General features: G+C 39.2%; 1 protein-coding gene across 2 annotated transcripts; it reads right to left on the bottom strand.

The window, feature by feature from the left end:
• Positions 1–1,471: 1,471 nt before the first annotated feature.
• On the bottom strand, positions 1,472–12,156 carry LOC118269912 (pyruvate dehydrogenase E1 component subunit beta, mitochondrial). 2 transcript variants are annotated; one of them, XM_035585286.2, is made up of 8 exons: positions 11,774–12,156; positions 11,128–11,281; positions 7,117–7,303; positions 6,054–6,176; positions 3,460–3,564; positions 2,682–2,801; positions 2,098–2,278; positions 1,472–1,637 (listed from the first exon to the last, which is right to left on the bottom strand). In XM_035585286.2, the coding sequence occupies exons 1-8, from the start codon at positions 11,983–11,985 to the stop codon at positions 1,613–1,615; spliced, it is 1,107 nt and encodes a 368-aa protein (XP_035441179.2). In that variant the 5' UTR covers positions 11,986–12,156; the 3' UTR covers positions 1,472–1,612. The 2 variants fall into 2 exon arrangements, with proteins under 2 accessions (XP_035441179.2, XP_035441180.2); XM_035585287.2 differs by having other exon boundaries at positions 2,094–2,278; positions 11,774–12,144.
• Positions 12,157–23,392: the final 11,236 nt, after the last annotated feature.

The following is a 23,392-nucleotide window of genomic DNA, read 5'->3' as shown; positions in this document are numbered from 1 at the left end:
CATTGTGCGCACAAATTATGCTTTTCTACGTACAATTTTAAAATATACCTTTTTACGTGGATTGACATGTTCGTTAGCACTTTTTTGTAGCTTCGGCCACATATTTTGTTATTGAAATTGACATGTATATGTTAGCTACTTTCAAATTAATAATGGATGGTTTCAGCTGGGCAGATCCTAGATAAAAGGACTTCACATATTTACTTAAATATTAAATGAATTGAGTAGGAAAGAATGTAGGATCTAATTAGATAATACGTTTATTCTGCAATTAATTTTAAACCTACGTATGTCAATATTATGAAAATGTTGTGCATTTATTTCGAATACAGCAATCAAATTAAGTTACTATACTTAAATGTGATGGACCATGGACCTGCCTTAGTAGTACCTACCTACTTTACTTTCCTACTTACCTACCTATTTCTAAAATACAGACAATAAGATATTCGCACGTATTACATAAGAAACGATCCCAGTACAATTGCAGCTCACATAGCGCGTATGTGCTCACATAACATTGTCGTGCCGATATTCTGGCGATCCATCATTCTGTCATCGGCCGTCCCCCGGTGCGGACGTCTGTCGTACAAAGCAACATTTCGGTAAAATCGCACGATTCCACTATTGTATGGATTTATCGTTCAAGCGAGACTTGACGGATTTACTGTATTCATTCGTTGTATTGTTATTTTAATTTAGATGTTGCATTTTATCTCGACATCTGTCAGCTGTTTCTGTATAGGTACAATTTCGAGTTTGTGGTAGTTATGGTGTTTTTGATGACTTAATTTTAATAGGAAAGTTCAAAATTATAATAATTTTTATGTCGTACTGCAATGGCTTCGCATGAAGGTTTCGTGCGTTTTCTCTGCATTTGTTTTTTAGTTTTTCCTACCATACCTAGTAGGTAAATTGAGCTAGCAATTAAAAGTTACCGAAAAGCATCACCGTTAAACCTAAAGTTTACGATAACTGGGAATTAACAGGCAATTACGGTCATGAAGTAAGTCTTTCCAGTACCTAATAAATATAAATAGTGTCATAGGAAAAAGGTTGTGTTAATATGGATGGATAACTGAAGAAAAACAATTTATAACAAAGCTGGAAATATTTATTTAAACTTCATTTTACTATAAACATTATATACTACATAGTAAATAATTCATTTCGTACATAAATACGGTTACATTCAATTACACGGCTTGCTTTTAAAACACATTTTTCATATTGTAAAATAGCCCATTAGCACCATCTATTGATGTAGACATAAGACTGTGTTGTAAAGCGACATCTAGGGGATGACAAGTAATATCCACTGAATGTAGCACAACGCAAAGTCCCAGTGTTCAGCTATTATAAAGCTTAGGATGCGTTGTAAATCATTTAGATCAAGTTTATACCAACAGATGGCAGTAACAACATATTTAACAAACTACAGTTTTGTTGCGTAAAATGAAACTAAAAGAAATAAAATAACATGATTTATTACCAACTTCTCTTTCATTTAAAATAAATAAAATGTAAATAATTAACGAGGTGAATAAAAATATTTACACTTGAATGTCAAGCCTTCGTTATACGATGGCATTTTACTAGAGATTCTCCCCAATCACTGGCTGCTTGCTGCACTTATCCTGGAAACAAAAATAAATTTGTTTTAAAACTTACTGGGGCCAGAGATTTTTTTGTTTAGGCACTATCTTGCTAGTATTTTAGTGAAGTGCGAAGTATTGCACAGAAGCGAGTATTTTAGGAAAATTACTCGTTACTTGGCTAAAATAATAGTGTAATGCGAACAAGATTGATGCGATCTATAACGGCTACGATGGGGTACGCCTAAGCAACCTATTTCCTCGGCCCATGAAGACTTATATTTAAGAGACAACACGAATCCTTGATTAGAAAATAAATAAGTAATACTAGTAGTAGTAGAGTCCAATCCAAGCCAAACAGTAGGGTCGTACGAGTACTGTTTGGAATAATATCTCTCATATTAAAGCTCATTTTAGCTTCACATAGGTATATGAAAAATCTGGAGATATTACTACAATCTTCAAACTTGGCAGACGGTTTTAAATACGTGGAGCTACCTACTTGTTCCCGAGCACAGCGTTGACGGCGGCGATGACGTCGGTGTGTCGCGGCAGCGCGTGCACCTCCAGGGAGCGCGCGTACGGCATCGGCACGTCGGCGCCCGTCACCCGCCACACCGGCGCGTCCAACTCGAAGAACGACGGGGACTCCATCACGCGCGCGCAGATCTCCGCGCCGATACCTGGAATCAAACAATAATATCACATGTTGGGATACATTTTAATACAACATTTTCGCGAATTTTGTATTTGAAACTATCATCTTCATTTATAGACTAGCCACTCCCGAGTCGTTTCTCCCGTTAATTGGTTCTTAAACGTAGCGCGATGAATAGACTATCCAAGTTTATAATAAATTTTAAAATCTGATCAGTAATAACAAATATTAGCGCGTTAAATCAAACAAACTTGGTATGTAATGTTAGTAATTGCGACTGTTGTCTTTCATATTTGAAATGTTAAAGGTTCAATTGTCGAAACAATTATAGTGTTTAAATAGAAGATTTTATATTAATGTAGTGTTGTTTTTAGTTTTATTCTATAGTAACAAACTTTATCTTAATTTGATGCAAATCATTGACTCACCGGATTGTGGCCATCCCTGCTCCACAGTGACGAGGTGGTGTGTCTTGGAGATAGATCGCGCGATCGTGTCGAAGTCCAGAGGCCTGATGGAACGTAGGTTGATCACCTCGCATTCGATTCCTGGAATAAGTAAAATAAAACATTTATAAGTAATTTAAATCTACACTACATTTGAGGGCCAGATTCGAATTGGCTTGTGACCCTATCTTATACCTATTGATACACTGAGTCCCAACTATGATGACATTGGACGCAATAGGTAATTACAGGATATCCTATAATGTCCTATATTGAATCTCGAGTATGTATGCCGATAGTTTGTATTTATAATGCTTACAATATGGCACGACGTAGTTTAAAGTAAGACGTAAACATGTATAAACAATACATTAGTAGATAATGATTACTTTACGTCACTAAGGTTTAATGCACAAAAAAGCTGTTCTCTGATTGGCCAGCTTGAATAAACCAACCAATCAGTACCCTTAGTACGAGTTTGCTTTACGTTGAACGTAAACGAAACGAGAGCGCGTCCGGCGCTCTGATTGGCCGGCTCGAATGAACCAACCAATAACAGCGCCGAACGCGATATCGTTAAACTAAAAACAAACTCGTGCTAAGGCCTCAGAGCGCCGAAAGAGTCCTCGTTTCGATTACTTTAAACGTAAAACAAACTAACACTAAGGGTTTCACACATTAGTGCCGATTTGCTCTTTAACAATTTAGTAGCCATTCCAGAGGTAGTATTGTTATATAATAGAAAAACTGAGTATCTTACCAGCGCTTCCAGCGAGTTCCTTGGCAGCGTTCAACGCTGTGTCAGTTCCTCGGCCGGCGCACACTAGGGTGATGTGTTTGCCTTCTCTCTCTACCTTAGCTTTACCTGTAACATTCATTTCATTGTGATGCTGATGACTATATTTACACAGAGTATTTTCACTACTAAATTAGACTAGATTCAATTTCAAATTACTTTTAAGTGTTATGTAATTTAACAACAATGTTTTATTTAATGCTATTTTATTTGAGTAACAATATTTTTAATTTCGAATATTACAAGAACAATATTTCTCCTTCGTCATTTTTTTATCGTCACGCCTTTTATCCCCGAAGGGCTAGGCAGAGGTGCACATTATGGCACCACCTATTACATGGGACTTTCAATATAAATTGTGAAAAGTGGGTGTACATTGTACAATGGCATTTCGTGCCATAATGTGCACCTCTGCCTACCCTTTCTCCTTCGTTAATAAACATATATTATTACGTTGTGGCGACACCTGACAAGTGACAGATGACAGAAGTCGCACATAGACTATCGACGAGCAAAATCAACAGATGACGTCATAAATACCCTGCATCGCACATATGGAGTTTACATGCGAATTAATACGGTTAGAAATTCCCAACGAACAACAGTTGGGCAGAAAGCCCGCCAGGCTGATCACCTCGCCTGGTCGGAGGATCCTCCTTTTCTTAAAACGTTATTACATATGTTGCACAGTGCACAGTTATGCATTGCGATATCTTAGTCCACTGACTATCTACAGGGTGTCCCTGAACTCGACGTCCAACGGGCACTAGATGATCAGCAAGCTTCCAACTGTTATCAAAAATATAAAAAAAAATTCTAAGTCCTACAGTTTTTAAATTACAGTGACTTATGTGTTATCCACGAAAAAGTACACCCTGTGCCAGTCTTTTGACTCTTGTTGCTACAAATCTTTATTTTTTCGTCTGCAGTCTTCCTTACATTATCCTGAATAGTACTCCAGTAATATGGAATCATAAATTCCTAGCCAACTGCTTTAGATTGGAAAACATTGTTAGTTTTAGAGGAACCAAATACTCTGAATAAAATTTTCACCTTACTTTAAGTGACTGTACTGAATAAATTATGTATGGCGCTAATAGTGGCAAATTTCGCCAAAGTTGGCGCATTTAATAAGGATTATAAAATGGTATAGTACTTTGCAAATTATTTCTTAAATTCGACACAAAAAAAGATTTTTCAACGAAACTCCGTTTCGATGAATTTATTTGAACTTACTAAAAATTCTTCTAGTGTACTCAAATCATACGTTATAACCTCGTATGCACTAGACAACACTTTTCACGCGATTTGTTATCATCATGTTGAAAATCAGCGAGGATCTCTTGTCAAACAACATTGTCTGTCTACTCATGATTTCGCTTGCAGCTTTCGTCGGCAATATTACTAGACTTACAAGAGGAACTGATGTTGAGTATCATGTTTCACTAAATAATATTGAATGATTGCAATATGATGTTCATAGTGCATCAAACACATTATCAAATGTGTAGTAAAATCAAAAGGAACGGACGCGGCAGATTCATGTACACAGCATATCGACGCGGTAGTGGTATGGTGTACATGATCCGTTACGCACAATTACTCGTCATATCCACATCAAAAAAAAAAAAAGAAATGGGTGAATCCTCCGATTAAGTTACGTGTTCATGCCTTGTGATCAAATGCGGGATGAAGCATCAAATATTCTTTAGTTTGTCGAGAAATAATTATTTGCACCGTTACAAGGAATTGCAGGTAAAGCAAAAAAAATATTTAAAAAATAAATAATCAATACGGCGCAAAAAAGCCAGTGCTCAGCTAAAATGCCGAAGCCCGGGTACGATGGCTCGAGATGCACAACACCAGTTCGTCTAGCGATAATATTGCCGACGAATGCTGCAAGCGAAATCACGGGTAAACAGACAATGTTGTTTGACAAGAGATCCTCACTGATTTTCAACATGATGATAACAAATCGCGTGCAAAGTGTTGTCTAGTGCATACAAGATTATAAGGTATGCTTTGAGTACACTAGAAGAATTTTTTGTGACTTCAAATAAATTCATCGAAACGGAATTTTATTGAAAAATTTTTTTGTACCGAATTTAAGAAATAATGTGCAATGTAGTATACCATTTTATAATCCTTATTAAATGCGCCAACTTTGGCGAAATTTGCCACTATTAGCGCCATACATAATTTATTCAGTACAGTCACTTAAAGTAAGGTGAAAATTTTATTCAGAGTATTTGGTTCCTCTAAAACTAACAATGTTTTCCAATCTAAAGCAGTTGGCTAGGAATTTATGATTCCATATTACTGGAGTACTATTCAGGATAATGTAAGGAAGACTGCAGACGAAAAAATAAAGATTTGTAGCAACAAGAGTCAAAAGACTGGCACAGGGTGTACTTTTTCGTGGATAACACATAAGTCACTGTAATTTAAAAACTGTAGGACTTAGAATTTTTTTATATTTTTCTGATAACAGTTGGAACCTTGCTGATCATCTAGCGCCCGTTGGACGTCGATTTCAGGGACACCCTGTATATGCTTACCTATTGGGAGTACGAAGTTGGAATCGAGTGCCTCATCCGACATGGGGAATGGAACACCGTATAGGATTTCATCTTCTAACACTACAACTGGGTCCGAACTCCTGACGGCTGCTTTGAGAAGACCTGGAACAAAATAAATACTTTATTTTATGTGATCATCATTATTTTTTTTATTTTTATTTATTATTTAAAAAACAAACATTGCCCCACATTAGGATTTTCTCCTGTGTCGTGAGTGCGTTTACAAACATACAAGTTCACATACACATCACACCCAGACCCGAAACAACAACTTGTGGATCACACAAAGAGTTGCTCCGTGCGGGAATCGAACCCGCTACCCGTTGCACGGCAGTCAGTTGCCCAGCCACCGCACTAACCGTGCAGTCAAATCATGCGATGTGCTATGAAAATTCTGAGCTTGCAATCTTTAATCTGAATGTCAAGCATGGAGATTATTGACAATGGTCCAAAATCGTCCGATCAATTTATTTTTGAACTTTGCCCCGGGTGCCTTTACAAACATACAAGTTCACATACACATGACACTCAAACCCGAAACAACAATTTGTGGATCACACAAAGAGTTGCTCCGTGCGGGAATCGAACCCGCTACACGTTGCGGGGCACCCAGCCACCGCGCCAGCCGTTAATCAAAAATATCAAATCAGTCAGTCAAAATTGTAGAGGAGTACCATGTTCCTTTGACTGCACGAAGCAACTGTTTGTGTGGTCTCGGTGTGATGTGTATGTGAACTTGTATGTTTGTAAACGCACCCACGACACAGGAGAAGAAATTAGTGTGGTTTTATGTAACTTTCGTGAGACACACTAAATTAATTATTATGTTATCAGCTTACTCATGTAACGTTTTGACGCTCATTTTCATGAGCAGCATTCCGCGACACACGATGAATATGAGCCTCGAGCATGGCTTGAAACTAGTCGAGTTCCTCGTCAAAACGTTACGTGAGTAAGCCTATAACATAATAATAAAGTTAGTGTGGGTTGCATTTCTTAAAAAAATGTCCAGCAGTATCATAGGCTGTTGTATGTGACATACCCTTAGCGTCTTCCGAAGTGTAAGGCATGAGGACCTTCAGGCCGGGACAGTGGCTGTACCAGGCGGCGAAGCACTGCGAGTGCTGGGCCGCCACGCCCGCCGCCGCGCCGTTGGGGCCGCGGAACACAATGGGCACTGGTACCTCTCCCGCCGACATGTAGAAAGTCTTCGCTGCTGAGTTTATTATCTGCAAGTTAGATAAAGATACTGTTCGTTTATAACTGGTAAGGTGGTAATTCCATTTAGTAGGTATCTTTGCATAATACTTAATTTATCCGAGATTAAAAAGGTGCAATATAATAGTTTGTAGGATACAAAACTTTAGAAGTATTTTTTCAACTTAATAAGTTGAAAAAGTTCTAGAGCCTAGCTACATATTATGTAGCTAGGCTCTAGAAGGGCAAATATAGTAAAACTTAAGTGTGGAAGAGCTTAGGCACGAATGGACCGGCTCGACCGTAGTGTAAACCACGGCGTCACAGAAATTGACGTGAAACATTGTTTGAGTTGTGTTTCGTTGTGTGAGTGTCCGGTAACCACCGGAGGCCCAATTACGCCCCTGCCCAATTTTCTCTATCCCCGATTCCCCAACAACACTTAAATTCCTAACTTAATTAAAATCTTTCTACTTGTATAGTAGGTAGTTACTACAAGTAACTTTAATAACAATATATTATGACATCATCCTTTTAGTTTTAAATGTTAATACAGAAATCATTACAATATCCAATTATCGTTGAAAAAGGTAATTACATAAAAGTCAACCAAGTTACACAGATTGAATAACATTCAACATTCATGGTTGTACTTGAGTTGACATTCGCATAGAAATTCACATTCACAAGCACAGATTAGATAAATTATCAGCAATCAGATGTCTGGATATTTGTTTATGTAATCATGTAATGGTAGACTCCAGTGCTATCTTATCTTCAGTTTAACTTGCTTTTTATTCATGTTCACAATCATTTTAATAGCTACAATTAGTTGACATTTGATTAATACAATGCTTATGGTAGACAGTTTAATCTTTTATCTTTTACTTAAATTATTTATTTTGTTTTGATTTCAATTTAAAGTTCAATGCAGTTTAACGTCTTGTCTGTCGGTATATGGAGGCACAATAGAAAAAATAAATTGTGTTTTGCATAGATCTATGTTTTCGGAATACCAGGGGTTACTCTCAGACCCATTTCAAATGTAAACAAAACTTAATTTGTTCACAAATATTTTATTGTTGTATTATAATAACCTCTTTTTAGTTTATTAACATTTTATCCTTGAATAGAACTAGGTAACTACTTAGAATAAGTCTGACTGAGATTTAATCAGAATCATTTATGAGATCATGAATGCAATTGTAACTGAAACTACAGCCAGTATATTATGTCTGACATACCGTACAATACATCATTACAGTTTCATAACATTGACATTGGTGTCAATTGTATCCAATTGTTAGCTTATATTGGCTTGATCAAAGTACTGGAGAGTTTCAAACTGATTTTTTCAAAGAATAACATTATTGAATTTTCTTTATTAATGACTAGCTGTGCCCGCGACTTCGTTCGCGTGGAATAGTTATTTTAGGCATTATATTTATTTTTGCAAACAACTATCTCAGCTTCATAAATTATAGCTGTTACCCACGGTTAATTTGTGCATTGAAAATTCGTGATAGCACTGGATTATGATTATAAGGAACAATCCACACTCATTTCTATACTATATGTGTTTCCACTGTTTTCCAGAAACCTGCACCTATAGGTTGGGTAAACGCCACCCCGGTTTGTGTTTCAGAAATAAAATTCCTAGGGTACTTTTTAGATGGGCTCGCTACATACGCGTTATAGCAGTGGTAAGTCCCCTCTTTGAAGAGTGGCTTGAGAGGCGTCACGGCGTCCTCACCTACCGCCTGACGCAGGTACTTACCGGACACGGAAGTTTCGGTTGGTACCTGTTTCGAATTCGGCGGGGGAAACACCCGGGCGTTTCGTCTGGGTGTCGGTCATTGCGAGGACCGCCCGGAAGATATGGTCCACCATATCTTCCGCGCGGCATACAGTGGCGGTGTGCATTGCATGTGCTGAGCATCGCCATGTCCTTAGGGATGTGAATGGCGACGGTAACCTCCCACGTCCGGCTCTAGTTCAGGCCAAGGTGCGGAGCGAGGGGGATAGGGACGCCGTCTCCCCCTTCTGCGAAGCAGTTATCCTAGCTAAGGAGGAGGCGGAGCGCGTTAGGGAACGATCCTCATCACGCCCCAGCCGCCGCAGAAGACACTCCGGGCGTCGAGGATCGCGTGACGATCCCCGGCCACCGTAAGCGCGGGTCTGCGGACGGCGAGTAAGAGTAGCTCGTCGCCCGATCAAAACCAGACCCGTGCGTACCGTGCGTCGCGTTCTGTGCGCGCCTCAAAGAGCCAGGCCTACTACAGATGGGACTCAATAGGGCTGATGCAACTCGATCCGGCGCTGCAGGCAACGTAAAAGATTACCCCGGCTCAAATAAGAACGGGGTGATTTTTACACTCCTTCTCGCTTCACCCAAGGCAGGAGTAGCCAACGGTTGATTCCCCCCCCCCAAAAAAAAAAGAAAGAGTACTTTCTAGAACAAATGTTTTCTTTCATACATGGTGACGCAAGGTTATGAAATCCTTAAGGACCATATTTTTATACCCTATCATATTTTTATGACAATAAATTGAAGAATTGGATTTTTTTGTTTGTCAAATGTTTCAGCCGATATTATTGCACTATACGTAGAATCTGGTTGTACTTTGTTAGACAGCCACAATAAAATGTGGGCGTGTGGTAAACCGCTTTTTTGCCATTCTACGCTGTAAACAAAGGCTTTCGATGGTCAATAATCAAAAAATGTTTTACTTCGTTAGTAAGACTATAATTTTTTTGAGTATAGTTACACCAGGCTCCGCGTCGTTCGCAAACAATGCCTCTCCTCCTGGCAGCGTCGTGTTTCGCACATCGTGCGGCGCGGGCGAATTTTATATCGGAGTTATTTTAAAATTGTAATATCTTCTAAGATGTTTATTGAAGTTTAGTGATGTCAAAGACAATTTTGTTCACAATTAAATACTCTTAATGAACAACACATTTATTTCGATAAAGATTAATATTTTTTCGTTATATTACTCTTAACAAATAATGCATTAATTTCGACCCTGTTTGATTACCATAAAAACGATTCTAGTAAGTTAATCCTAAAAGATAGACATATACTGTCGCGGACTTTTTTTTAGATCATTTTAAGAGGAATAATTCTTTCATACATATAATTTTCGTATCTTGAACCATTTTCGCAGCGCACGCAACGGAAGCCCTCAAGAATTAATAATTTCCCCCGTTTTGTCCACACTTTCCTTTATTTCTTCGCTCCTAATAGTTATAGCGTGATGTTTTATAGCCTATAGCCTTCCTCGATAAATGGACTATCCAACACAAAAAGAATTATTCAAATCGGACCAGTAGTTCCGGAGATTAGCGCGTTCAAACAAACAAACAAACAATCAAACAATCAAACAAACTCTTCAGCTTTATAATATTAGTATAGATGTTAAATGATTATCTATACACTTGTGTAAGGACTTTGAATATGAGATCTGCTAAATACAAGGAAATTGTGTTAGTGAATGAATTAGTTCTCTATTGTTTTGTTTACCAATTACCACTTCAAAAGGTACTTGCAAGGCATTGGAAGTTGTATTGTTATCATTTCAACTACCTTTTTCCTGTCTTATTGCGATTACTTTAATACTATGTCGGAAATTCTGTTTAGTTTCTGGTTTCAGTATTTTATAGACATATTTAAACACAATCTGTGTTTTGATTGATGTATTAAGTAAACACCCTTGTTGCTACCAGAAATACATACTTTCAAAAACAACTGATCAGAATGAATGTTGATACATATTAGCGGACTTGTCCACAGTTATTTTTTCTTGTGTAATTGTGAACTCTTTGCTAAGAATAAATAGTATAAAAATAAACTTACATGATCAATAGCCTGCATGGAGAAGTTGAATGTCATGAATTCACAAATGGGTCTGAGTCCAGCGAACGCAGCACCAACAGCAATACCGGCAAAACCGATTTCTGTGATTGGTGTGTCAATAACTCTCTTGTCTCCGTACTTCTTCCATAGTCCTCTGTAATTTGAACATACATGATTTATATATGAGTCTCTAACAAAGTGCTTTTAAACGTAAGAGTCTCAGAAATATGTTTGCACAGCTGAACAAGAACATTGCTTGATGAAATTTTGTAACAACTTCAATAGGTAAAATGCAGTAAACCATATATTATTGTTCATTTCTTATTCAATGTTACACTAACAAAACAGTAAATGAATAGCATGCAGTGTAAAACATGACTTAGAACAATAGGTGTAATTTCAACAAGAGAAGTTTTCCGTTAGTTGTATCTAGTTTTTGAATACAACCAATTATTTGACAGATTATAAGAAAATTTTTTGGTTATGTAACATTGGAGTGTTTTCAGCAATCAGAAATCTATAAGAACAATACCAATTAACAATGATAACTGCAAAATTGTAAAGAGTAACTTTAGGGGACAGGTTTTTAATACATAACACTGTAAAACACGTCTAGGGAAGGTTATAAACGGCGTTTATTGGTTACCTGGTCACCTTGTAGGCTCCGTCATACTGGGCCACTTCCTCACCCAATATGAAGACTTTGTCGTCTCTTTCCATCTCCTCATCAATCGCACTGTTGAGGGCATCACGCACAGTCATAGGCTTAGCAGCTAAAGCGCTAGATGTAGAGAAATGCCGAGGCAACCGAGAGAGCCACCCGAAAATAACCGGCGACGATTTCAACGCCATTTTCATTTCAAAACTAGATTATTACACTTAAAAGCTTGACAAAAACTACACTTATGGACCTCCTAAGAGCCTTTTTTAGTGATTTTTGTCGAAAATGGTGTTAAAGGTAGTATTTTGATGAGAGGAAGGATGAATGGAGGTCGTAATTAGTGTTGCCAGCTCCAATCCACGTTTACCCAAACGTCAAATTATTCTGCCAGACTTTTTGTTTTAATAAAAGGTTGAACGTGCCAAGCCAATGTATCCATTATTTATCTTTTTAGCTTTTAATTAAAAAAGTGTAAGCAGTTGTTATTCTTATTTGTGCTAAAAATGGACTGTATTAAATTAGAGTGTGACATAAAAAAGGACAAAAATAAATAAAATATTTGTGTACCGACATATATTTTCGTCCCCTGGCAACATTTATAACGAGTGTTGAGCTGTCAGCTGTCAATTTCACGTTTCGTTTCTTGTTTCGTAACTTTCGATACAATTTTCTTACCTTCAATTTTAAAACTTCAAACCCAAAACTTTAACGAATATTATAATTCTATTTAATAAAAAAACATGTAAGTATTTCTTATCGTCAAAGAAAAAGTTACGGTCATAGTTATAAATATTAGTAAAAATCTGATCTCCTTGGTTAGGTGGGTACCTTTTTTTTATTTTTTTTTATTTTTTTTTTTTTTTTTTTTGTGACGGGGGGAAACCTTCAAAAGGCGCCTAGCTTTTTGGGGATAAAAGACTAGGGAGTGTGGGATTTTTACCTCACTAAAACCACCCCGGTGGCCACCCTCAACACCTGTAAGGGGCACCGGGTCCTCTTAATAGACCTGCTCCGGAGCCCCACGGTGCAACGCCTGTTACGGCACATCCCTAGGGAGACGTGTGTCTCCCATGAGCCTTACTGTGCAAGTTGCACGGCAGCACGTGACCACTGTGCCACCGTCTTCTCTGAGGTCACTGGGTGGGCGCCTAGAGTCCCCACTCTATGCGCCCGTGACCCCAAAGGACCGCTTGCAGTTATACAAGCGGAATTTCGGCGTATTAGGCGTCAAGGCGGTTGCCTCCTCGACGCCTTCTACGAACAGGATCGGCCCTCTCGCGATCCCGCTCAGCAGCCTCCTTTTGGGACATTACAGTCTCACAAAAGGAAGCCACTTCCTCCAATTTTCTGTCTCTGCCAACATAGCCTTGACTACTGCTGACAGAGACAAATCTCGCCCGATCCTGGTGACCAGGACCCGCCGCTCAGAGACCCACGCTGGGCACTCCTCGAGCGTGTGCTGTGCGGTATCCAGGTCACCTCCGCAGTGGTGACAATTTGTCGTGGCCTCTCGCCCAATCCTGTTCAGGTACTCACCGAAGCAACCATGTCCGGTGAGCACCTGAGTGAGCCTGAAGGAGACGCGCTCCTCTCTCTTCAGCCAGGCTTCGAAGTGCGGCAGAATGGCTTCGACAACGCGCTTGCGTGAGTACTCCGGCTGTTCAAGCCGCTCACGCCACCGCTCGAGCGCGTGTCGCCTTTCTTGCCGCCTCAGCCTTACGAACGCCACTCCTGGCACGCTACCGCCATTTCGGCGGGCAGTGCGGATTTGGTCATACACCTTCGCGTCCATATCCGCCAGGATGTCCAACGGCGGAAAGCGAGCCAGGAGAGTTGCCGCCTCAAAGGACACCGTTCGGTATCCTCGTGCGATACGGATGGCTATTTTCCGCTGCAAGCGATATATTTTCGTCCTACAGCGTCGGACGCCTGATAGTCGAGCTGACCAAACAGGCGCCCCGTAAAGAACCATCGATCGCACGACACCCGCATAGAGGCGGCGAACTTCTTCTCGAGGTCCCCCAATGTTAGGCAGCAGTCTGTGCAGAGCACCCACTGCCTTCTCGACTCGGGGGACCAGGCGTTCGAAATGCTCTTCGAAGCCCCACCGACCATCCAAGGTTAGGCCTAGATACTTTATGTATCGCCCAACCTGGACATGCGCATCTCCAACGTAGACTGACGAACTGGGTGGCTCCCTGGTCTTCGGGAGCTTATGGAACCATAGAGCCTCAGTTTTATGAGGCGCTATTTCCAGGCCCAGTCCGCGAATAGAAGCCACGACTTTTGCCACCCCGAGCTCTGAAAGCCGGATAGTCTCCTCAAAGTTGGTCCCACTAGCCATGACCAGCGTGTCATCTGCATAGCAAATGACATGGACATCAGCAGGAAGTTCCACACGCAGGACCGCATCATAAGCGAGGTTCCACAATAAAGGACCCAGCACAGATCCCTGTGGAACCCCACACGTAATCCCCTCCGCTGAACGCTACCGTCCCGGCCCACATAGCGAATGTGCCGGTCGCATAGGTAGGCCCCGATAATGTTTTGCAAATAGGGAGGAATTCTGTGATAAACAAGAGCCTCCCTGATTGCCTTCCAGGGTAGGGAATTAAAAGCGTTAACGATATCTAGGCTTATCGCTAACGCAACCCTACCCTGGGACACTGCCTGATCCGACAGCGAGCGGACGCGCAGTATCGCATCTATTGTGGAACGCTGCTGCCGGAAACCATACAGGTCGGTCAGACAGGTCGGGACCAACTCGCGACAGGTGCCCGACGAGCCTTTCAGCGATTACTCTTTCAAAGAGCTTGGAAATCTCGTCGAGCAGGCATATAGGACGGTATGCAGAGGGTGAATCCGCGGGCCTGCCTTGCTTCTTCAGGAGGACTAATCCGGCTTCCTTCCAACGGGCGGGGAACACGCCTGACTCAAGACAGCTGTTGAACAACCGCCTCAAACGGTCCCCCAGAGCACCTACAGCCAACACCCCCACACGGCCATGAACACCATCCGGACCAGGCGCAGTATTTCGAGCACTTAGGGTACCAGAGAGTTCCGGAGCTGCGGATTATCTAGCGGGCTTACCGGGGCCCAGCTTGAAAAGCAAGAGTAGGAACGGGGTGGTATTTAGGCAGTAATAGTCTGACACTTCCTCTTGCCTCGCTTTAGGCGAAAGAAGCCAATGGGTGATTTTTCACCCTTAAAAAAAGGGTACGAGAGAGAACACTAGAGTACGATTGTACTAAATAGGTAGCCACACCACATTACTAAAATCTATTATTTGAAATAGTTACGATAATATATTAATGACTATTTAAATATTTGGATTGTGATTGGCGTCCAGTTTCACTTACACTATTATTTCTTAGTTAAGAGGGGAATAAGTTTCTACACGGTTAACTACTTAGTGTTTCATTAATTTAGTGTCAAGAAGTAATGTTTATAGTACTACTAAACTTGGTGAAAACAAAGTTTATTGTGTTCTCAAAACTAAGTCAAGGCCCTCTTCTATTCAGTTAGGTCCCTAATCCACCGAATTATAGGCAATTGTTATAAGGACGTATATGAAGCGTGCTTTTATTGCCCCATGTCCGCCTCGGGACATCCTCAAGTAAGAAGGTCATCAGCAACAAGGCCAATCGCTTTTAACACTTCTTTTATGCATTTTTTATTGCTATTATAAGAAAGTTATTATCTACTTAGCTATTGGCTATTGGCAAAGTTATTGAATAAGGTAATTGCCGATATAAATGAACACAGAATGGAGAATATTTTTGAATAATTCCATTTATTAGTCTTATTTCACTTGGACAGCTTTCAGTATCCAGTAGGTAATATTCCTTATAATACGCCTATGCTTAGGGCACTAGGTTTCAGAAGGGCGCCGTGAGACGGGCGCGCCTAGCGGTCTATGAGGTGATTGTCTAGGGCGCCCTCTAGTTTTAATCCGTCTCTGGTAGCACCTGTCTATATGTTACCTGCAATATAAATCTTCTTGCTCTGTAATATACTTTCATATTTTAATTTTTATCCCACAATTTTCGTTGTCCATAGTCTTCAGTTTTACCGAACCCTTTCTCATTTATAATAGCTGTGCCATAATAGCCCGCTTGCTAATTACTCGCCATCGGGTCGGGCAACGGCCCTCCCCATCGTAACTCTCTTACCTTTCCCTCACATCATTAATTATCCCCATAGGATTCTAAAACAGGATTCTCGTAAATAAACTAATATGTGTGCAGACTTGGGTCGGCCGCCCTGGGCCGCGGACGTAGCTACGTCCCGGTGATCGCGATAAGCGAGGATGTTGCCCTTATCTTAGGCTTAATGGTCTTCTATGTCACGGATAGTTTCTAGGCCTGTGCCTAATTACCTATTTGAGTAAAAGGTACGTCGACTATAGATGACAAATTGTTTATATCTGGATACCTGGTTTCTCAGGTAGTCGTAACTATTGGCAGAGAAAGCATTTTTATCTGAAAGTAACACCAAAGATTAAAAGAAACACCATTTTGTTTCATAATCCGTGTGATTTAATCGGATTGCTATGAATGATTAACTCATTAAGTAGATCTTTGCCAGATTTGATTGATTACTTAGAACAGGGCATCCGTTCAGTATTATCTAATTATCATAATGGCATTCATAATGTACTGAGGTCAGTCGCTCGCCGCTAATTTCTGGACGTGGCCCAAAATGCGGCCAAAAACAGTCTGCCATTAAATCTTTACAGTTGCAAGCGGCCTTGGCCCACTTACCCTTCGTCTGGTAACTCTTTACCGGAAAACCGTATCTTATACGTAACGTAACGGGTTTACGTTCGGTTAGAGGAATCCTTGTAAAAATTGCAAGATATCTGTAGATTGAGCACTCTCGGCCGCTTAATGGCCACGGGACGGCTCAGGTAATGGCAGTTTTATTAGCAACGATAAGCGCTCAACTGTAAGCGTTACACGTGTAGAACTGCTAGAATTCGTCGCCGTCTAAAAGGATTGAATTTTGGTAAATACAAATAAGACACAGTTGTCTCTAGGGATTTCAATATCACTTACCTAGTACTGAAAATGGTTACCTACCGAGTCCCTTTTTTTTGGGCCAAAAAAGTCATTATGATTTAGATGCGTAAGCATAATATCCATTGCTTGTTTTATATGAATAGGTACGTAATCTAAGACTATTAAAGACTTACCACCTTAAAAAAAAAGAAAAAATAATCACCCAGTTTTGCTTTAATGAATAGCCAGATACTTACCAGGTTTGAAGCCCAGTTTTCAAACTCTGTTTAAACAACTTTAAAGCAGTAACTTTTCGTAGCCCACCTCTAAAACACAACCTCCTTAGTCCTGCAACCTTGGAACTTATAAGCCTTTTGTAACCAGGTCAAGTGTTGCTCTCATATAAAAAGACAATACACTTTTTCATTTCGTGCAAAATCTGTGAATGTTCCTGTATTTACATAGAATTGTTTTAAGGCGGGACTGCTTTGTGTTAAATTGGGTTTAGGAAGCCTAAGTTCTGTTCGGTTGTGACCTAAATATTGTTATGTAGGGTAATTAGAGTTAGAGGTAGCATTGTTACAGACGTTATGTGGTTGTTAGTGATTTGTTTTTGTTGAATGTTAGGGAATGTATTACCTAATGCCAATAACAACAAAGTTGTTATTATGCACGGGTTTGGAGCTATGCTTCGGTATAAATAGGCCTTTTCGACCGAAGTGATACCACGACATGGAAGAAAACCGACGTGAAACAACATTTGCGTTGTGTTCCGTTGTTTGAGTGAGGATATCAGAGGCCCAATTACGCGCTTTCCCAATTCCCGATTCCTGAATATCCCTTAAATTCCTAACTCAAAAAAGTACCGCAAAGCACTTCTAACGCCTCTGTTGTTTCGGGTACCCATAGGTGGCGGCGATTGCTTACCATCAGGTGATCCGTCTGCTCGTTTACCGCCTTATGTAAACCATAAAAAACCTAAATATAAATACTTACAAATCCATTTAGTCAAAATCAAAACATTAAAAACTACATCAACGTGTGTATCGTAAGTACCTATCTACTTAATATGATTTCCCGTACAAAATAGCTCGTAACCGCAGCAATATAACATGACAGATATTTCCAAGTGATTTATTGAAGAAACCATCTTGTATGCAAATATGTCGAATGTCGGGTAAACACGGTGCTCCCTCGGGAAATCCGAGTATGCGTGGCGAACTAGCGATCATAGTGAGATGTAGCGCCTGCCGCCTTTTTTATAGCCATCAACGGTGAAATGTCTTGAGTATAGAGATTTTTATTTTTTTGTTTCACTCTGTGATAGACTTAGTATCTAGATATTTTTGAAAATAAAAACAATAAAAATAAAAATAAAGCTTTAATATTTTATAAGGTGGGGACACTACCTATTACCAATTTTTATTGAATTCGTTTATTAAAAAATCTGTCCATGGTTTGTATAGCCTACATTCATTAGCAAAATGTTTTATTTTATATTTACTTGTAATACGTATTATGAGTCCCGATGTAATGTAAAATTGGTACATAGTGCTTTTTCCCCAATAGCTCGTTTGAGAAAGCCGTGCCTATCCGGTTTCGTACCTATGATGTTAATCCTAAACAACTTCATCTTAAATAATTTAATAAAAACATCTAGACCGTTCGATATAGTCAGGAAAACCTTTCATAAATGTAGCAGAGCTGGCCAGTCTCATCGCACGAGCTCCACATTTACTAAGTGATTGATCCGAACCACAGACTAGCTGGAGGTTTTACGGTCAACAGCTCTCTGCCCTACACAGCCTATTTTCGTATGTGCATAGTTTAGTAGGGTGGGCAGCCTAGGTAATTACCACTGATATATTAATAGTCTCCCTATAAAACAGTGACCTATTAATTTTGTGCCTTAGTTTTTCCGTATTCTTCTTATATTATTACTAGGTAGATCTTGCTGGACAATAATTTATTTGTTCCTTCACTTCAAGATACCACGGCCTCACAAAAAACCGACTTGAAACAATGCTTGCGTTGTGTGAGTGAGGTTACCGGTGGCCAAATACCCAATCTTCCCAATCCCCGATTCCGCAACAACCCTAAAATTTCTACCCCCAAAAGATCGTAACACACTTGTAACGGCTCTAGTTTTACAGGTCTTCCATGGGCGGCGGCGATTGCTTACTATCAGGTTGTCAGGCTCGATTACCGGCTTATACCATAAAAAAGGCATACTATAAAGCCAACAATTTCAACACGTAGAAAACAAAAACACGTTCTATAAACACACTTAGAAAACAAAAGCCATTAAGGTAGTGTAACGTTACGATACCGATGTTATAATCCTGGCATCATTGTGTCGACAGCATGTCACCTCGATCGCTAATGAAAGTAATCTAGTTCACTAGTAGCATATTCATTCATTCACTATTCAGCTCTTTTCAGGTTAATGTGTAACGGCCACTTTTGGGTTAATTCTGTCTCTGATCAACACCGATTTGGAAATAGCTTTGTGTTTTAGTGATTAATGTCAAAATAGGGTCGATAGATAAGAGGTCCTAATGTACTGGCCTAGTCTGAGCTGGGAATTGTTAGGTTTTTCAGATTTGTGTACTGTACCTACACAGTACACAAATCCTGGGTGTTTCTTAAAAAAAAATACTTGTATTTAATAAATAAGTCTCCCGCGTTATTAAGTACCTATCGTTTTAGCTTATATTATATCATCCTTATTTTTATTGAATTGATTGAGAGCAGCGAAACAGCTTAATTTATTGAAACCAAATTTTGTTTCCATAGAAAATTATAATTATAGTAACAACCTTTTAAGCAAGGGTATGCTTGTGGTAGGCGATCATTCTTTGCTAATAATATATGAGTGAAGAGTTATTCTTGTAATTCGTACATACCTAACTACCTATCAACTGAGGTACCTACAATACAAGTGAAATCATTATCTAACTCAAAACTCCTCAACAATGATCCCCCTAACTTAGCCTGTCAAAGAGTAAAGTTCGGGACAGTTCTAAGCTAGAACAATGGCCGTTGGTAGCAATCTGTTTGTCCAGCCCGGGACAGTCCCGGCCGGTATCAGGCGGCGCCAATTAATCGCAGCTAGGGACGGCTTGCGAACCTTGGACTTAGTTAGTGTTAGACTGTTAGTTGCTAGTTTGGTTTGAATAATAATGAGGTCGGTTGCAGTTATTGTTGGAGTAACATTTTAGTTCTGCGCTTGCTCTTGTGTCCAGTCTATTTTAAATGGCCTAGAAATCTAGTTGTGGTATTTTGAGAGTGATTGGGAATTCTTAATTTCTTGTGGCAGTGTCTGTAACGCGTGGTTAATATTGAATTATCGCGGACGGGCACAACCGCCCTTTCTTTAGATTAGAAGGGGAATGAGAACTGAAGGAACAGGTTTTTTATGAGTCGAGGACGCAGTAGCGAAGTTGGTTGGTTTAAGTGTGGGAGAGCCATGCTTCGGCACGAATGGGCCGGCTCGACTAGAGTGATACCACGGCCTCACCGAAAACCGACATGAAACCACGCTTGCGTTGTGTTTCGTTGTGTGTGTGAGGTTACCGGATACCCGATTCCTTCCTTCCCAATCCCGATTCCCCAACAACCCTTAAATTCCTAGCCCCCAAAAGGCAAGTGTCCATGGGCGGCGGCGATTACTTACCATTAGGTGATACGTCTGCTCGTTTACCATAAAAAAAGGTGGGATCAACTCTTCACTTTTGTCGGTTCCTCATTCTTGTCACGCGTTGCACCGTCTACGGCTGCACCAATGTGTTAAGATGTCGTTTATAGTCAGAATAACCTACTGGCCAGGTAGAAGGTATCACAGCGCCCAAGTAGTTTCCTTATATCTAACTCTTGATGACTGGGATCTGAGAGGGAATAGAACTTCAAGGCTGATTCGCAGTCGTGTACACAACAAAGAAGAAAAACAAAAAAATGGGACAACAAATTATTGAAAGTGGATGAAAACCAAAGGGTGAATAAACATATACGAGTAAATACGTATGTATGTATTGAACACCCTTTCCCCGAACATATAAATTATTTAAAACAAATATTATATTTTGTCTGTATATAAAGCCGTAAAGTTTACAATGGAGGATGACAATGTAGAATAAAATAATTTTATTGGACACTAAAACGTGATTTCCCCATGAACGAGACGCGTGTAAGGGAACTTAAACTTCTATTGCTATCTTTTACCCCATCCCGAGGCGGGGGTTCGATGCTCGTTCTAGTCATTCTGAAGATATTATCCGATAAACTGCAATCTTTAATTTGGGAAAGTAAATACAATTTGAGTGCTTGTATTTGAAAATAAATATTGTAAGCATAAGTGTCGAGGGAACTTTAGGATAGGGTGTAATTAGTGTAGGTTTTTCAGCATAGAAGGAATTATAGGTAATAACTGCATATCGTTATGGTACGGGTCAATGAACTGAGCTTGTTTTTGTGACCGCAGTTATAATCTTTTTAAAGTTAATGTCTTGGAGATGGGCCTCTGATCTTGAAGCATTTTTAAAAAGTTCTTCTAAATTCATAAAACATAAATTCATTAAAAAAAATAATGTGCACCGCTGCCTAAAACTTTGGAGAATAAAGGCGTAACGTTAGAAAAAAATACACACTTTTTAATTCAATAAACAAATAAAATATTAAGCTAACAAACAAAACTTTTGCCGATAACATTCGACAGCTATAACTTGTTTCAACTACTTTTAGCAGAAACACTGAAATAAACTCAGAGGTCAAAACGAATGAACGAAATTATTCTCTCCGTTCAAAGATATAAGGCATTATATCATCAAATGTATTCGTATCGCGGCCTACCACTCCAGAGTTTAGCCACGTCTATGTACTACGTCACAGGACAATGACCCCGCTACACAACATACCCCCTTCATCGAGTCCTGTTGACACATAGCAGGGATGTTTTCAGAAGGACAGTTTGGGAAAATGGTTAGAAGTCAAATTTCGACTAGCAATCACGAATTATATGAAAACAAAATTATAGCATAGAAATATGTACTTATTCTAAAAAATATGCGTATTTGTTTGTCGCAGAAGTGATCGAACAAATCAACGGATGACGTCACCAATACTACATTGCACATATGAAGTTTACTTGCAAATAATTATGGATAGAAAATGCCAAATCCCAACGAACAAGAGTTCTACAGAAAGCCCACCAGGCACGATCACCTAGCCTGGTCGGAGGATCCTCTATTCCCTAAATATTAATGAAATGCAATGTAAGTGGACTTGTGACATGACATTAATTTATCTATCGCTTAAAAGCTCTGCGTAGAAATATTTATTCTAACAAAGCTGCACTGATAATTAATAGAAATATTTATTTAAATGAAAATAAAATGAAAAAGGGATAATCAATAATTTTCTTTTGACATGATACAAGTCTCATAAATCAATGAGTTTTTAGTTTATAAAACGTTTATTTGTATTGAATGTTTAGTTTGTAAATCCTAGTAGATTTATTAAAAAAAAAAAAATCTTGTTTACATTCTTTTATCTAAGCTGAGAATTTATTTGAATTTTATTGTCACATGATATATATTATTTACTTTCGAAGTAAATAATTCTTCGAATTATTGAGAGTACATAAATCTCCTTTTTATTTCAATTTTATTGATGTCAAACTGTTTCAGTACCGTACAGTACAAGATTTAAAAGTCAAACAAAATATCTTATTACTATTGTCTACAAGTTTCTCGTGTTTACATTCTGTTATATTCCTGTCATGTGGCACACCGTCAATCCGTTGTGATGGCATCATCAGTTTATTGAGTTAATTCGTCTGTTTGACTGTTGATGTGGTGGGGGGAGAGAGGGGTTGTTTACTTAGATTGAGATATCGGTTTTTAATTGGTTTTGGAAATACTTATGGAATCGCTATAGTATGAATTTTTTTAATGAAATGTCTATTTTTTTAACTCGTCAAGTTGTTTTTTAGTTAATAATAACATGATAACGTATTTTATTTTTCTTAGGATTAGACTCAGGTGACCTTAGTATGATTACTATACTCGTTCTTTTGCTTTCTTAAGAAGCTACACTTTGTAACGAGTACCTTGCTTCACTGAAAGACAGACTGATGGATAATATAATTAAAGTCGACATTACAAAAGTGCCTAATTTAGGCTTAATTTAAATAAATGCTTTGACTTGGAGTTTGACGTTGACTATATAGGAACTTTCACTTGTTTGTCATCTCTAGTGGTTCATACACATATGTATCAATTTAACTCTCTCAAGAACTCTTAAAGTGCAAAATAATTTGTTTTCCAAAAAACAATGTTAAACTGAAGAACTGAAGAGGCATTCAACTCTTTCAACTTATTATGATACTTAGTCAATTTCCTTGTCTTCAGACTGAGTGCTATGACCGGAAATCCGTATGTTTGGAAGGAAACTTGTTTGTGCACACACATGGTGCTTCATGGGGCCCGTGTGTGAATGACCACATAATGATATTGATATGGAGGCTTGGCATTGAACGTCATTATTCAGCAACGTCTCTTGTAGCAAAGCAAACTGACAATTTCATAGTTCAGAACTCGTACCGAAT

Source organism: Spodoptera frugiperda, chromosome 30, assembly GCF_023101765.2.
Source record: "Spodoptera frugiperda isolate SF20-4 chromosome 30, AGI-APGP_CSIRO_Sfru_2.0, whole genome shotgun sequence".
Taxonomy (NCBI): domain Eukaryota; kingdom Metazoa; phylum Arthropoda; class Insecta; order Lepidoptera; family Noctuidae; genus Spodoptera; species Spodoptera frugiperda.
Note: the sequence above shows the minus strand (reverse complement) of the source record. Positions and strands in the feature narration are given on the sequence as shown.

What these genes read in the sequence shown, in the direction of transcription:
- LOC118269912 (XM_035585286.2), bottom strand. Translation starts at nt 11,985, where the DNA reads ATGAAAATGGCGTTGAAATCGTCGCCGGTTATTTTCGGGTGGCTCTCT. An exon ending in CAACTTCGTACTCCCAATAG is followed by an intron (nt 3,565 to 6,053) that starts GTAAGCATATAC and finishes TGAATGTTACAG; the next exon opens with GTAAAGCTAAGGTAGAGAGA. An exon ending in AACGCTGTGCTCGGGAACAA is followed by an intron (nt 1,638 to 2,097) that starts GTAGGTAGCTCC and finishes TTTTGTTTCCAG; the next exon opens with GATAAGTGCAGCAAGCAGCC.